General features: G+C 38.5%; 1 protein-coding gene across 10 annotated transcripts in view; it reads right to left on the reverse strand.

Moving 5' to 3' along the window:
• Positions 1-2,629: 2,629 nt before the first annotated feature.
• The window catches only part of ANKRD44 (ankyrin repeat domain 44), a 329,152-nt gene continuing 317,840 nt past the window's right edge, over positions 2,630-13,941 (reverse strand). For 3 of the 10 annotated variants that reach the window (XM_086719204.1, XM_086719203.1, XM_086719201.1), the window contains exons 24-29: positions 13,094-13,239; positions 12,556-12,638; positions 10,348-10,430; positions 9,264-9,355; positions 8,442-8,477; positions 2,630-6,952 (exon numbers count right to left, since the gene is read on the reverse strand). In XM_086719204.1, coding sequence (XP_086575330.1) covers positions 6,705-6,952; positions 8,442-8,477; positions 9,264-9,355; positions 10,348-10,430; positions 12,556-12,638; positions 13,094-13,239 — 688 coding nt within the window. In that variant the 3' untranslated portion in view covers positions 2,630-6,704. Of the gene's footprint in view, positions 6,953-7,570; positions 8,478-9,263; positions 9,356-10,347; positions 10,431-12,555; positions 12,639-13,093; positions 13,240-13,941 lie in introns of those variants that run through there. The other 7 variants (XM_086719206.1, XM_086719205.1, XM_086719202.1 and 4 more) reach the window with 3 other exon arrangements.

Here is a 13,941-nt window from a genome sequence, read left to right on the forward strand (position 1 = left end):
TTTTTCTTAAACTTGTAAGTGCTCTTTAACAGGTATACATATTTGAGCCTGTTTATGCAATTCCTGTGAAAAAAGAGTTAAAAATATGGCTGGCTTCACAAATAACAAATCGATGAAGAAATGATTCAGCAAAAATGGTGAGGAGGCAGATGAGTTGTGAGGTGGCAGAGCACCGGCACTAAGGACAGGGTGGTCGCATGCTGGGCTTGGTGGGACGTTTGGTGGTACCCCTGGCCTAGTAAATGCTAATACAGTAAATGCTAGTAGCAGTTTACTCCCACCCACAGTTACTGTGCCAGTCCCAGAGCTCATGTTTCCAATCACCCCCTGGAGTGCTTGAAAATTAATGAATGGCACAGCCATTATCTTTGCTGCTTTATATTTTACAGCAAATGTATCTTCAGTATGATATTTGCCAGAGACAATTCATAGAGCACTTTGACCCACAACATTTTTTATGTTACGTTAATAGCTTTTTAGTTGAATGCCTTTGTGCCTTGCAAGCTAATTCTGGAACACATGAAATGTGTTCAGTGAGGGGCAGATGTACCAGGATCTAAACCTGCTGAATGGAATTAGAAGGATCCTTTGACAAGCGGTTTGGAGACAAAGTGCACCAGCAACGTTCAACAATACAGCTACTGTAGCAGAAGCCATCGGCTTCTTTCTGCTTGCTTATGACAGCACAGGTGAAATTAGGGGATCCCTATGTTTTTCTTGAATTTAGGATGTCAAGTAAACAATTTCTTTAGCAAGACTGGGAAGAAGTTATTCTAGGAAGATGCTATGCTCTGGAAGGACATTGTGATAGATCCAGTGAGATAAATAGCTTCCCAAATAGTTCCCAGTGATTACTGCCTCTTGGTAGTCAGACCCTTTGGTCCCTTGAACATGGAACAAACTTAGTGATTTGCTTCTTATGAATAAAATATTATGGAAAAAATAACGAAATTTCACTTCAATATTCAGTTTAAAAGCTGTCACTTCTGGGGCACCTGGGTGGCTCAGTCGTTAAGCGTCTGACTGTTGATTTAGGCTCAGGTCATGATCCCACGGTTTGTGAGTGCCGACAGTGCAGAGCCTGCTTGGGATTCTCTCTCTCTCTCTCTCTCTCTCTCTCTCTCCTTCTCTCCCTGTCCCTCCCCATCTTGTTCTCTCTCCCTCTCAAAAAAGAAAAAAATAAATAAAACTTTAAAAAGCCATCACTTCTGTCTTACACTTTCTCCTTCTGGCTTTTTTCAGCTTGCTAGCTCTAGTGAGGTAAGCTACCAGGTTGGGACCTGGCCCTGTTGGGAATGGAAAAATTTGGCATGGAATTGAAGGCAGTGAACAGCCATCAAGAAACAAAAGCCCTCAGTCCAACAACCCATGAGGAATCTACCAACAACCATATGAGTGAGTTAGAAATGGATCTTTCCCCGGCTAACACCAAGATTACAACCCATGAGGGGCCCTGCGACAGAAGACTGCCTGGACTCCTGACTCTCAGACACTGTGAGATAATACACATTTGTTGTTTTAAGTCACTAAGTTTTGGGGTAATTTGTTTCACGGCATTAGATAACTAATATAGACACTCAGCTCTCAACTACATGAAGTACCTACCTGTGGTATGACTCACGCTTCACAGTCATCCAGAATGAAAAGCACCAACATTTGTATATTTGAATAAGGAGTGAGACATTGCAAAGTACAAAACCTCCCTAAACATCTCTAGCAGTAACAACCCCAACCATCACAAAGCATTATTGCCAGGATGGCATAAAAGAAAGAACATCTACAGGCACAGGTTGTACATTCAGATCATCACTTATACAAATTTGAGCAAATTATATAATTTCTCTGGAATTCAGTTTCTTCATGATGGGATTGGGCTAGACCGTAAGAACTGCTAGCACTCCAGAACACTGTGCTTTGAGGAACTCCAGAGGGCCCCACCCCAGAGTCTCTTTCTCTTCAGCTGGAAACGGCATCCCTGGGAATTTGTTCCTTAATGCTTCTAAGGACTGTCCCTGAAATTATTACTTAATGGGAGGGATTCTGAATGTGAGAAAGAGAGAAAATTCTATTGACACCTCTGAGATAGTGCAGCGAGGTGGGGCCTTGTATTGCAATGAAGCAGTTGAAGGGTAATGGTGGCAGCCACAAAGATAAGTCTGGTTGATTTCACAATTTTGAGGACCTAGTAGACTTCCCCCTTTCTGAGATATGTGATTTACACAGTCACATTGCCCCTCTCACCGTGAGTGCCTTAGGAATCTAGAGCGAGCTCCCATTCAGTCAGAGCCACTGTATTAAATCTTATGGTTCCCATATTTGTGCTCTTTTTCTGTCCTAATTTTTCTACTTCCAGTTTATCACGTGTCCTTTGTTGCAGGCCAGCTCAGATCCTTTGCCAAAAAAATTGGAAGCACAAATAAATATAATAAACACGATTATACATATTTAATTTTTCCCCCTCTAACTGAGTTGGTATAAACAGACATAGCAAATCTGGAAATACACTTCTATCTTGATTGTTAATTTTCAAAATTTAAGGACAATTTGGCTTCGGTGGCAACCAAGATTTAAGTTAGCGGAATAATTGGTAAAATGACCATAAACTGGAAAAATTAAAGACAAACACAAATTGTAACAATATTTGTACCGTTTTTATTTGTAAAAATAACCATCTGAATGCATTTCCATAGTATATTACAGTTAAGTACTTCATTACATTATTAGCATTCAGTAGTTGAAAAAGTATTAAACTGTGCTTGAAAAGATTCAGATTGGTTCAAAGTCATTCACTGAACTAAAAGTCATTGTCTTCATTTTTACAGTCATGACATTTACCAGAGTCATTCAACTCCAATTTACATTAAGAAAACATTACAGACAAAATCCCACTGAAATCATCAAACAGTATTTTATGCGATTACAAATATGTTATGCAAAATATAACACTGGCACCAGATTTGTATCATCGTGCTTTGCAAAGATATATTGCACATGCTAAAGCATAAAATATGTAGACGAAACTACCAAACAAAAGATATTTGCATTGAATTTTTAGATCACTGCATAAGAAACGCATAAAATTACATTTTTACACACACTCAGATTGTCACTATCTTAAAACGCTTTTCCCCTAGAACATTGACCTATGGTTTACAGTTTTGTAAGAAGAAAGCATTTCAGCACTGCAAAATTCAACATAATTCCCATAGAAAACTTCGGCATTTTCATTTCAAAGCAGGTAAAGGGGAAATAGGAAAAAAAGACACTTTATACATTCAAAGAAAGGCTGAAATGAAAACTCACTGGTATTATATTGCTCCGATAACACTCAAACGAAAAAAATACAAAACATTTCACAGAACATTTTCAGAATATACAAATATAAAAAGGCACTCTAACTTCATATTACAAGACAAAAAAGGGGGTGAGTTCTTCAACCAATGCAACAGATAAGCAAACCAAGTTGCTCAACAGTACAAAGAATAACGAGTGCAGCAAATCCATTTGATGTTCTTATTCTAATCTTATAATAAAATAAAAAATCAAGCAGCTGTTTACTGCCTAAAGTACCAAAACATACTATGGTGCCCTTTTAGTAGTGATAAATAGAAATCCCCTGAGCTTTTTATTGTAGAATCATAGCAGATTTTAGGCAATTTGGAGATAGTAATGTATTTACCAAGGATAGGCAGACACGGCGAATAGGTTAAGTGCAATGAAACATGATCCCTGTGGCTGTGGTTAAAATACAGTCCAAAAACAACACATTTAGGTAAAAGCGCTAAACAGCTAAGACTCAGTTAAAAGCATAATTTTTTTTTTTTCTTAGAAAGCTATGCTGCAAATCTAGTTTTATTTCTACGAGATGTACTTGAAACACACAGAACTCAGAGTTTTAAAAGTCATTTCCTAAACAAAAAAATTTGGTCTTGGGGAATGGAGAAACTGAGAGTGTGGGAGAGAGATCTGATTCAATGAACAATTCAGAGTGAGCATGATTTCATTTTGTTCCTTTGTCCTCCCTCTATCAGTGAGAGAGGGGAGAAGTCAAAATGCAGCTACATGGAGAGAAATGTCCATGGCCGCCACCGCTTTGCTGCAACCTTCCTTGTATCTCTAGGCTACTCTGCAGGAAAAATGTGAACGCTGCTTCACCCACTAAAAGCAGGCATTTCCTTTCCTGCTTTAAATGCCAATGGAGCAAGATTTCCATTCACTTCTAGAAAAGACACCACAGTATACCGTGCTTTTTTTTTTAGCATTGGATCTCCCTTACTTTCAGTGTTTTGGTAAAGACAAGGTCATTATTGCTTATTAGCAATTTATCTACTTTTTAAAAATTCATCTTCCCTAAACAAACAAAAAGGACAGAGGAAGGAGGGGAGCACAACACCAAGAATTTAAAAAACAATGTTGGTGGTGTCAAAAATCATCAGTGGAATTAATATCAATTCTAGAAGTCCTTTGAACAAGTTCTCATCTGCGAAGAACTCAACGTGAGTTTTTAATTAAATCCAGAATATTAAAAGATTAAGAGTAAAGTCTTTTACAGTTAGATGAAAAATATAATACGGTATGTGTATTTGATCCAGATATGATAGAACACTGTTTTAAAAATATCTCACACACGCTATAAAAGAGAAATTTCCAGGGTGAAAATGGAACTGATTATAAAACGTCAGAGTCCCGCCCGAATGCAACACGTTTCTCTCCGGTTTCTTCCTCAAGCGGAAAATAGCACTTGAGCTGGTGATTTGTATTTCTTCTCTTGGTACATGGACTCACACACTGGTATCATTTCCCATTCCGTTTGGGGGACCACGTGAGATTTTCAGCGTGTTCAGAATAGTTCCTGCATCTTTCTTTGGGCCACCTTTGTGCATATGATCCACCACCCACCTGAGTTTTCATCTCGCAGAAGAGCTTTAAGGACGGCAGTGTCTCCTAGGCTCTCAACGCTGGCTACAGACTGGGGCTGAGCCCTGGATGTCGCACCCCTCTCCAACCGACGCGGAAGAACCTGAGGGTCGGCTGGCAACCTTAGCAAGGGAAATGCTGGGCTTGGCCCAGGACTGCTGGCTAGCCCAGAGAGGGTTCGGAGGGTTTTTCTGCTTTTTGTTACTCCAAGTCACGCACACAGCAATTAACACAGAGAACAAACAACGGATGTTCCTCGACATTTGTTTCATTTCAAATAAATACAAACACACTTACATCAAAAGTATATGAACATTTTCTCTAGTTTGGTAAAAAAAAAAAAAAAAAAAAGCCTTGGTCAACACAACCTCAGTTACAAATGTTAAGCCATCAACTAGAAATCTGTGTCATAAGAAATATAAAATACAACAAAGACTGTTACACAAAAAGATTACAGTTGAACTCCATAGAAAAGCTACTTCAGTTCTCATTTCCATTTTGAAGGAAAACAATTAAATTCTTCCATTTTAGACTGAAGCATTTTGGTCCTCACGTATAGCTGGTTGATGAACTACAGACATATATATATACACACACACACATATACATCTATGTGTGCGTGTGTAGGTGCATAATGTTTAAAGAGTTTCATTCTTCTTTTTGTACAGCTATTCCAGGTGCAGAACGGGGTCCATTTGACCTAGAAGCTTTGGCAGAGGGAGCAGACGCGGTATTCACTATGTTGATTTGATCATCAAGTAACTATCAGTTGGCTTTAATTTCCACATCACCCATTTCTACTTTCTGCTTTCACCTCCTTTGCTTCCTTCTGTAGTCACACTTCCACTCACTTGGCATGACCTTGACTGAGAAGCTCATTTAACGTTTTACTACTGATAAACAAGGTCGATGGTTCTGATGTTTTTTAAAAAGTTAGCATTCTGATTTAAGGATGAATTAACAAATAAATAAAGGGTAGTTTCATATTAAATTTGCATATGTCTCAAAGTTTTGGTGCAATACAACTTTTCACCTGAACTTTTATTACATAGATTTGGATTCAATCAGTCGGGTGAAAACTACTCACAGACTTGTTACAGGGAGTATTCGGTGCCATATTTGTGTTAAATGAAAAAAGCAACTTCAATTTTCAGTGAATTTTTCCATTCATCTGGCAACTTTGACAAAATCCTTGGAAAGAAGTTCTGGATATTTAAGTGCGTATTATAGAAAAGATATGTGAATAATTGGACTCCCTCAAAAAGATTATTACAGGCATCATTTCTGAAGATGAACACCTTTACCTTTGGCTTCTAGTAAGGAAGTAAACATCAAAGTGAGAAGAGATTTGAGGCAATTCCTATCCATACCTTCCATCCCCTCCCAGGGGACATGAATGTCATACTGATATGCTTCTTAGAACTCACAACTGGGTGAGTATATGAAAAAAAATTCTTTATAGAGAACCGCTCCCTCTCAATTGCATTATGCCAAAAGAAAAAGAATTAAATGCATTTTTTACTTCTTACTTAAAATGAGAGGTAGACTTTCACAGAAGTATCTTAGATCTAAGGAAAACATAAAGATAAATAAAAATTGGCGCCCATCTGTGTGAGTGCTTTGTCCTACAGCCTAGCTGCCCTCTCTGGGTTTGATTAATTCCTTCTCTACAGGCTTCTGGAAGCCCAGGCCCATGATAACACTTGAACACAACATAAACCTGGAAGTCAAATTTCTTTCCCTTCTTCCATTATGGGTGATGAGGGAAAAGCTTCTACAGTCCAAAGTCAAAATGTTTCTGAATCAGAATCATTTTCATTGTACCCGTCCTCTGAGCCTACATTGTTACTGCACAGGCTAACCATACTACCCAGATTGGAGAGGGTCGTCCTGCTCAAATTGTCTTTTTTAAAACAAACGAAGTTGACAGCCGTCATTGTACTGGGAGGAGAAAAAGGCATCATGGTAGCCAAAATGAGGGCCAGGCAGTCAGCCACGTCTTTGTTAGGAGCGCAAGCCAGGGCCGGGGTATGACCTGGGCGTAAATGCAGACAAGGCAGTGGTTAGTCCAGGAAATCCAAAGGCGCCGTGAGCATTCCACAGTACATCTCAAACGACCTCACACGTGGAGATGTATGTTGAGTTAGAAATCATGCCAGGCAAAAAGAGGAGTTACTTCCCATGAGTCATGCTAGGGGTGAGGCTAGAGGGAACTGGGAGGGGGAGACACTTCATGAAGGGTTTTGGGGTTTGTTTTTGTTTTTTCAGTTTACATGACAACAAGCACTATGTTATCCGAAGTTAGGCAGAATTCTAGTCTTCATCTAGTGAACAGAAACACAAGGGGGCAGGGATGGGACACAATTCCACACAAAAAAAACAGCAACAGGACAACCACAAAGGTGTTTCCACTTGAGAGCACACGCACACCATGCGCCTCAGGCCTGGGCCAGAGCACTCTCATTCTGAGAACAATGACTTTCCATCGTAGGTAATCGTGTGTCAGGTTAGGAGAGATACTGAAAATCAGATGTCCGTAAAAGTGACTAATGCAGATTTGTTGCTCTGTATATATTTATATAAAGTCTATACCAATTAACTAGTTCTAGGAAAATGGAATCATTTGAGCAGATCAGACACAGGAAAGCACTGGTTGTTTGTGATTTGAAATTTACTATCAATTAGCAGAAATTTAATAGAATTAAAAAAAATACCAATACCACCAATCAAAGTCCCAAATCCCAACTGTGGAAAAATGACTGTCGAGTCATGTCATTCTCTACCATTTAGACTTGATGTGTCCTATCCAGAAGAGAAAACTATCTCAATACGTGCAACAGGTGCACGGGGAGGTAGATCAATTCTTTGATTTAATTACTATCCCTACCCAGCCTTTATTCTACTGACCTGAAAGGGTTAGCCTATCTTCTCTGTTGGCAAAGTTCCTACCACCTCTCCCTCATTCATTCAGAGGAACTGGCTTAATAAAACCCAACCTTTTGTTGTTTTATCAACGCTTGACCTAATTTCTGCTCCTGCCCTCCTTCCCCCAACAGATTATTCCTCTCTCTAGTACGAAAACCAATAAAAATAGACAGGTATGATTTATGATTGTGCTGCTGTACAAAACTGCCCCAAATTGTTCCCAGGCCTTTGGGATACAGCTAAGCTCTAAGAAAGGCCTCAGTTCCACTAACCCAGGCCTCCCATTCCCGAGGTTACTATTGGCAGGACAAGCCTCAAATGCAGCAGGCTTACCCTGGAGAAAGACAAAACTAATTTACTTTGATCTCTTTTGGTCACTTTGGAGAAAAACTGCATGCCAACCCTAAGATACATAATAGGGATAAGAAGGTGAGGGGGAAGGGGGGGTGGGACAACCAAGGAGATGGAGAAATAGAGAACTTTCTGTGCCTCCTAGATGAGTCAGGTTGGGGAAAGAGCAGGGGGTACATGCTAGGATAAATGGGGCTGCAAAACAAAAACTAATAGGAATTAGCTAATGTCATATGGCTAATGCTTACTTCTGAGAAATAGGCATGGGCTGCTAGTTCCAATACCTGTAATAAGCAGTTAATTGAGTTACATTAATTATAATACTTTATAAATAATAATGCCACAATTAATGCCACATTAAAAATTACATCGTTCATAAATATCCAGAAGTTCGTCTTTTGTTTCCCGCGGTTTATAGGCCTTGTGCTTAAAATGGTAGTTTAACACAATTCTGGTATTCATTAGCTTTCCAAATTTCTTAGGAAGCAGAGTAGAAAGCTTCTGCTAAGAGTTAAGAGTTAGTTCATTTAGAAAAGGAATGTTACATAGATCAGGAGAAGCTTTCAAGCCTAGAAATTAACTAAACAATATACTCATGTTCCCCAAATATCCATACTGAGAATATGAGTTTTGATCTGTTCTTTAAAAAAAAAAAAAGTTTGATCTCAGAATGAACTGAAATACAAAGACCTGGGTTTTTCTTTGAGCCCCTGAGCATGCACTAATGACATGGATAGTCTCTAACTCTTCTGCGTATGCAGTTAGAAGTTTGAATGCCTATTTGAAAGCTTTTCAGTGTGTCTAAAACAGTTTAACCACCACGCTGAGGAGTCAGAGACCAGCTGCTGGCATTACATGCAAAATGGAAGGCACTGGTGGGCTACAGGTAGACTACGTATTTTACAAAGACAGACAGGACAAATTATCCTTGTTTGATTTCTCACACATAGAAACTTCCAAGGGTAGAGAATTCTTACTGCCTTTTTAATGAGCTTCTATCTTTCTCATCTTCCTCTAGCTTCACAGCATAGGTAAGGTACCTGTGGTGATTGCTTACTTTTTCCACTTACCATTTTCATCTATAGCGAGTACACAGGCCCCTTTGGCCAACAACTCCTCAACTACCACCTTCAAGCCATTTCGTGCAGCCACGTGGAGGGGTCTGAAACAAGACAACACCTAAAGTCACCTGTGATGCATATTTGTATGAGAATGTGTCGTTTTGGGTAGCTGAATTGCTAAAAGGAAAAAAAAAATACTTAAGAATCTATAAATAGTACACGAATATTTTTATTTTTTAAAATAAAAATATTTGCCAACTAAATCTTTTCCAGGTGCTAATGATCCAACTGTTCTTCCATGTTGGTCCAGATTTCTCTGCAGATACTACAAATACTCTGCATCTTAAACAACCCTAACAACAGTATATAGGGAGTCAGAAAAAGAACGCAAGCTCTGGCATGTTTTCTAGAAGGTTCTTTACCCCTTGCTTTCTACTCTAGCATTTGAATGACTGTTTCACACTGTCCATCAACATGATTGGTATTAATATCACTCATATATATTTATCTCAAACCTCCTTATTATTACTAGATGCACTAAACAATATTTTGTTGAATTTCGAATACCTTAAAGAATAATGTCAAACCCAGTAAACTCATCTCTGCTATATATTTCTTAAGAAACTTAATGGAAAAAAAATCCTAATACTCCTTTGCCCTAAAATGCATAAGGAATTTCCTAAAATGGAAAACAAATCAGCCTTTCGGTCTTCCATGCTGAGGAGTACACTGAATTGTATTAAAATGCATTTAAGCCAAATTGCTTAGAAACCCTTCAAATGTATTCGAGGAACCTGATTTATAAAACTGTCACTTTCCAGTAAGAATACATAATGGTAGTGTATTATATTATATAATTCTCTGAAGGCATATCAAAATAAAGATTCTAACTAAAAATGTCTAGCTTGGTCAGCATTTGTCAGTATGTGACTGTCAACTTCCTGAAGGAGAGCCAGGACTATGTCTTTCACCACTGTGTTCCTCAGTGCTAGACTGGCACACAGCACACTCTTAATATCTGTTGAATAAACGACTATGAAATGAGTATGAATAAACAGCTATGTCCAAATCCAACTGTAGTAGTCACACTTACGTCTGCAGTGCGTTATTTCTTGCATTAATAAGGCTCTCGTCCTGTATCTTGTCAAGTATTAACAAGGCACATTTTTCATGACCCTAATCAAGAAAAAAAAAATAAGAAGAAACACAAGACAGAGACACAGAAAAGTTCCTGCAAAATTAGTTGATTTTGCTTTAAATTTAAAATGAACATTCTTTGCTTAAAAACATTTTATTAAGGCTATTTTCTGAGTAATTCCTTTTTTTTCCAAAAAGCAAATGGTTAAAGGATGCTAGATTCTCAAAGATTCTGGATAAGGTCTACTAGGACTTGATTAATGGAACTCTAATCTAAAATATTAATATATCTAAGGTAACAGCAGAATTAATGTTCAGAGAACTGAAGGAGATGCTAGTTTAGCAAGGTCAGCTGGTAAACATATAAGTCTGTCAACGTTACTTTTGAAACATATGTCAAGTCCCATCTCCTTCCTCAAGCCCTCAATGACACTGAGTGACCCATCTACTCCTGAAATTTCCATCACATCTATTATCAGTATCACTTATCATTATGTTGCCAAGGAACTCTTTCAGGAAAGTTCATTCTTTTCTTCCTCAACCAGGGGAAGATATCTTTATATCTTATACGAGATGGTTGATAATTTTAAAAAAATTAATTGATAAGTCAGAGACACTTTCATGACTTCAGGCCTATGCCCTGTTAAGGGGTCATAGTTTTTTAAACGCTTGCTATTCAAAGTGCGTCCCACAGACAAGCAACATCAGCTTAACTTGGGAGTTAGAAATGTTGAATCTCAGGCCTCACTTCAGACCTGCATTGTTTTAAACACTTATTTATTTATTTTTTGGGGGGCGGGGAGGGAGAGAGAATGAGCTGGGGAGGGGTAGAGAGAGAGAGGGAGCCCAATGCAGGGCTTGATCTCATGAACTGTGACCTGCATTTTAACAAGATCCTCTAGTGATTCATTTGCACAATAAAGGTTGAAGATCATTGTACTTCTATTGATGAAAACATTACACTTTGAAACAAACTTTATGAAACTGAGTTTTTTTGTGGTTTCCATGGGCTTCCCAGAGCATGAAGTGAGAAAATGCAACCACTGAAATGAAAAGCCAAGACTTCTGGTACCAATGGGTATAAACAACACCTTTAACTGTCACTATATTCAAATCAACCACCATCACCGGTGTCCATTGGCATCACATTATAATGCCTTATAAGGGAGCCCCTGAAATGTAATTTCAGAAGTGTCCCTGGAGTTTTCATTCTAATGCACTCTGATAGAGTGTAAATAGTTGTGATCTTATTAGAGGCCCATCTGGGCTTAAAAATATTCATAGCCGTAGGCTTAGTAAGTTCACATTTAGAATTTATCTTAAAGGAATGAGTAAGAATTCTCTAAAAAAATATTTCTCTACAATGACAACATCTATAGTAGCACATATTTTAAAACACGCAAACGTCTAACAGTTGGGGACGGGTTGAATAAAGGATGGCACATTTCTAAGGTAGAATACCATGCATCTTCTAAAACACTATAAAAATTTGATATCTAAAAGAAAGATATTCATAAGAGATGATTCAGTAACAAAAGCAGGGTTTAAAATAGTATGATCTCCCTTTTGTAAAATTATATATATATTTATATATCATTTATCTTTTACAGAAGCAGGAATCTTGGGCTACATGCGAACATCATACTATTAAAAAAAAAAACAAAAAAACTCAAACACATTCCTTGTGGTGAACTACGTATGCATCAGAAAAAAGGACAGAAGGTAGAAATGCACATGAATGCACTAATTTGCCTCCTAGGAGAGTAATTTTTGTCTGTGTTATTACAATGTTTTCAAATGGAACAAAATGAAAACAAGTGGACCTTTTTATACTTTAGAAGCCATGTAACTACAGCCCCAGCCTGTGTTTCAAACCAAAATGATATAGTAATGCAACCATGGAGACAGACACAGTGGCAGCATGAAGACAGACCACACAAGAATGCAAGTGTCACATGCCATGAAAGTCATGTCCTCATCAACCCCTGCGTGGGTCTGCCTTTTGCCTCTTCCCCTTCCATTATGCTTAGAGTTGACAACACCTTGGGGAAATGTACATCTTAATTAAGAGACATGATACACGCTTCTGAGATAGCATTCAAGTGGTATTATTATTCCTATTATTACAGCACTAAGTAACACTGTTTCAAATTCATTTACATACTTTGCTACTAGCCAAATGTAAGGATGTGTTCAAGTCTTTATCCTTTACAGTCAGATCAGCCTGGGCACTGTTCACCAAGATATCTATAGAAAAAGCCAAGAGAGAATTACTCAGACTACATGCCAATTATAATCACACATTCAAATCAGTATGGTCACGTAATCATATTTAATCCTTTTAAAGAAAAAAAAAAAAGGAAAACTTTATTGCCACATTTGTTCCATCCAAATCCAAGGTCTACATGCATCAAGTTTAATTCTCTGTACACAGTTCTGTTATTTCCAGGTCAAATAAATCTGTTGCTATATTTGGTCTCTAAATGTTGAGATGTTTCACGGCAGAGATGAGTTCACTTTGAAAAGGTCCACCAATAATCAAATAACAGGGGACTGAGGATGATTAGCAAGTAGAGTCAAGTGGCTTAAATAAAATGCTGGCCTTTTTTACATGCATATACCAAGAGAATAACTGATTCTCGGTTTTATGCTACTCTGGTTTTGGTTGGGCGTGGATGTGAAGCCCACCAGTCAGCACATACCCACAGCGCCTGCCTGCCCATTCTCAGCAGCCATCATCAGTGCTGTTTTCCCTGAATTGTCTGCTGCGTTCACTTCGGCACTGTGTCTCAGAAGAAGCTGCAAGCACTCCACGTGATCAGCAAATGCTGCCGCATGAAGCGGTGTCCTAATGATTTAAAACAAAGAGGATGTTAGTTTCCTTTATTTATTTTTGACTTTTATTCACTTTTGAGAGAAAGAGAGAGAAAGAAAGAGAACGGGCAGGGGAGGGGAGAGAGAGAGGTAGACACAGAATCCGAAGCAGACTCCAGGCTCCAAGCTGTCAGCACAGAGCCCGATGCGGGGCTCGAACCCACGAACCACGAGATCATGACCTGAGCCAAATTTGGATGCTCAACCGACTGAGCCACCCAGGTGCCCCAATTTTAGTTTCCTTTAAACTCAACACACTCTTTCTGTATATGCCTGAGAAACATGTGCACAGTGTCATCTTAGGGATTTAAACCTTCTCAGTTTACAGAGATGACAATCAGGCCCTCTCCAAGGTCCATTCAGTCACCTATGTGAATGGCACCCCCTAGATTTGGAGGGTGTAAGTGGTGGCCTTGATAATAAAATGAGCATTTTCACTGACCCTTTGATGTTGAGTTCCAGTGACTTCTTTCTTATCTTTGATAAAGATACTTTCAAAATTAGGCCTTAATTTTATAGATAATTGGCTATTTAAATAATAAAAAAGCCCACATTATCTACTGTGGACAGTTGATTTCTCTAGGAGTACAATTTGGTATTATTTACCAAAAATAAAAACCACTGACCTTCTAACCAAGTAAATCCATGTTTAAAACTTTATTTCCTAGATGTACTT

The sequence above is a fragment of the Puma concolor genome, chromosome C1, assembly GCF_028749965.1.
Source record: "Puma concolor isolate L17-30 chromosome C1, mPumCon1.1.hap2, whole genome shotgun sequence".
NCBI classification, from domain to species: domain Eukaryota; kingdom Metazoa; phylum Chordata; class Mammalia; order Carnivora; family Felidae; genus Puma; species Puma concolor.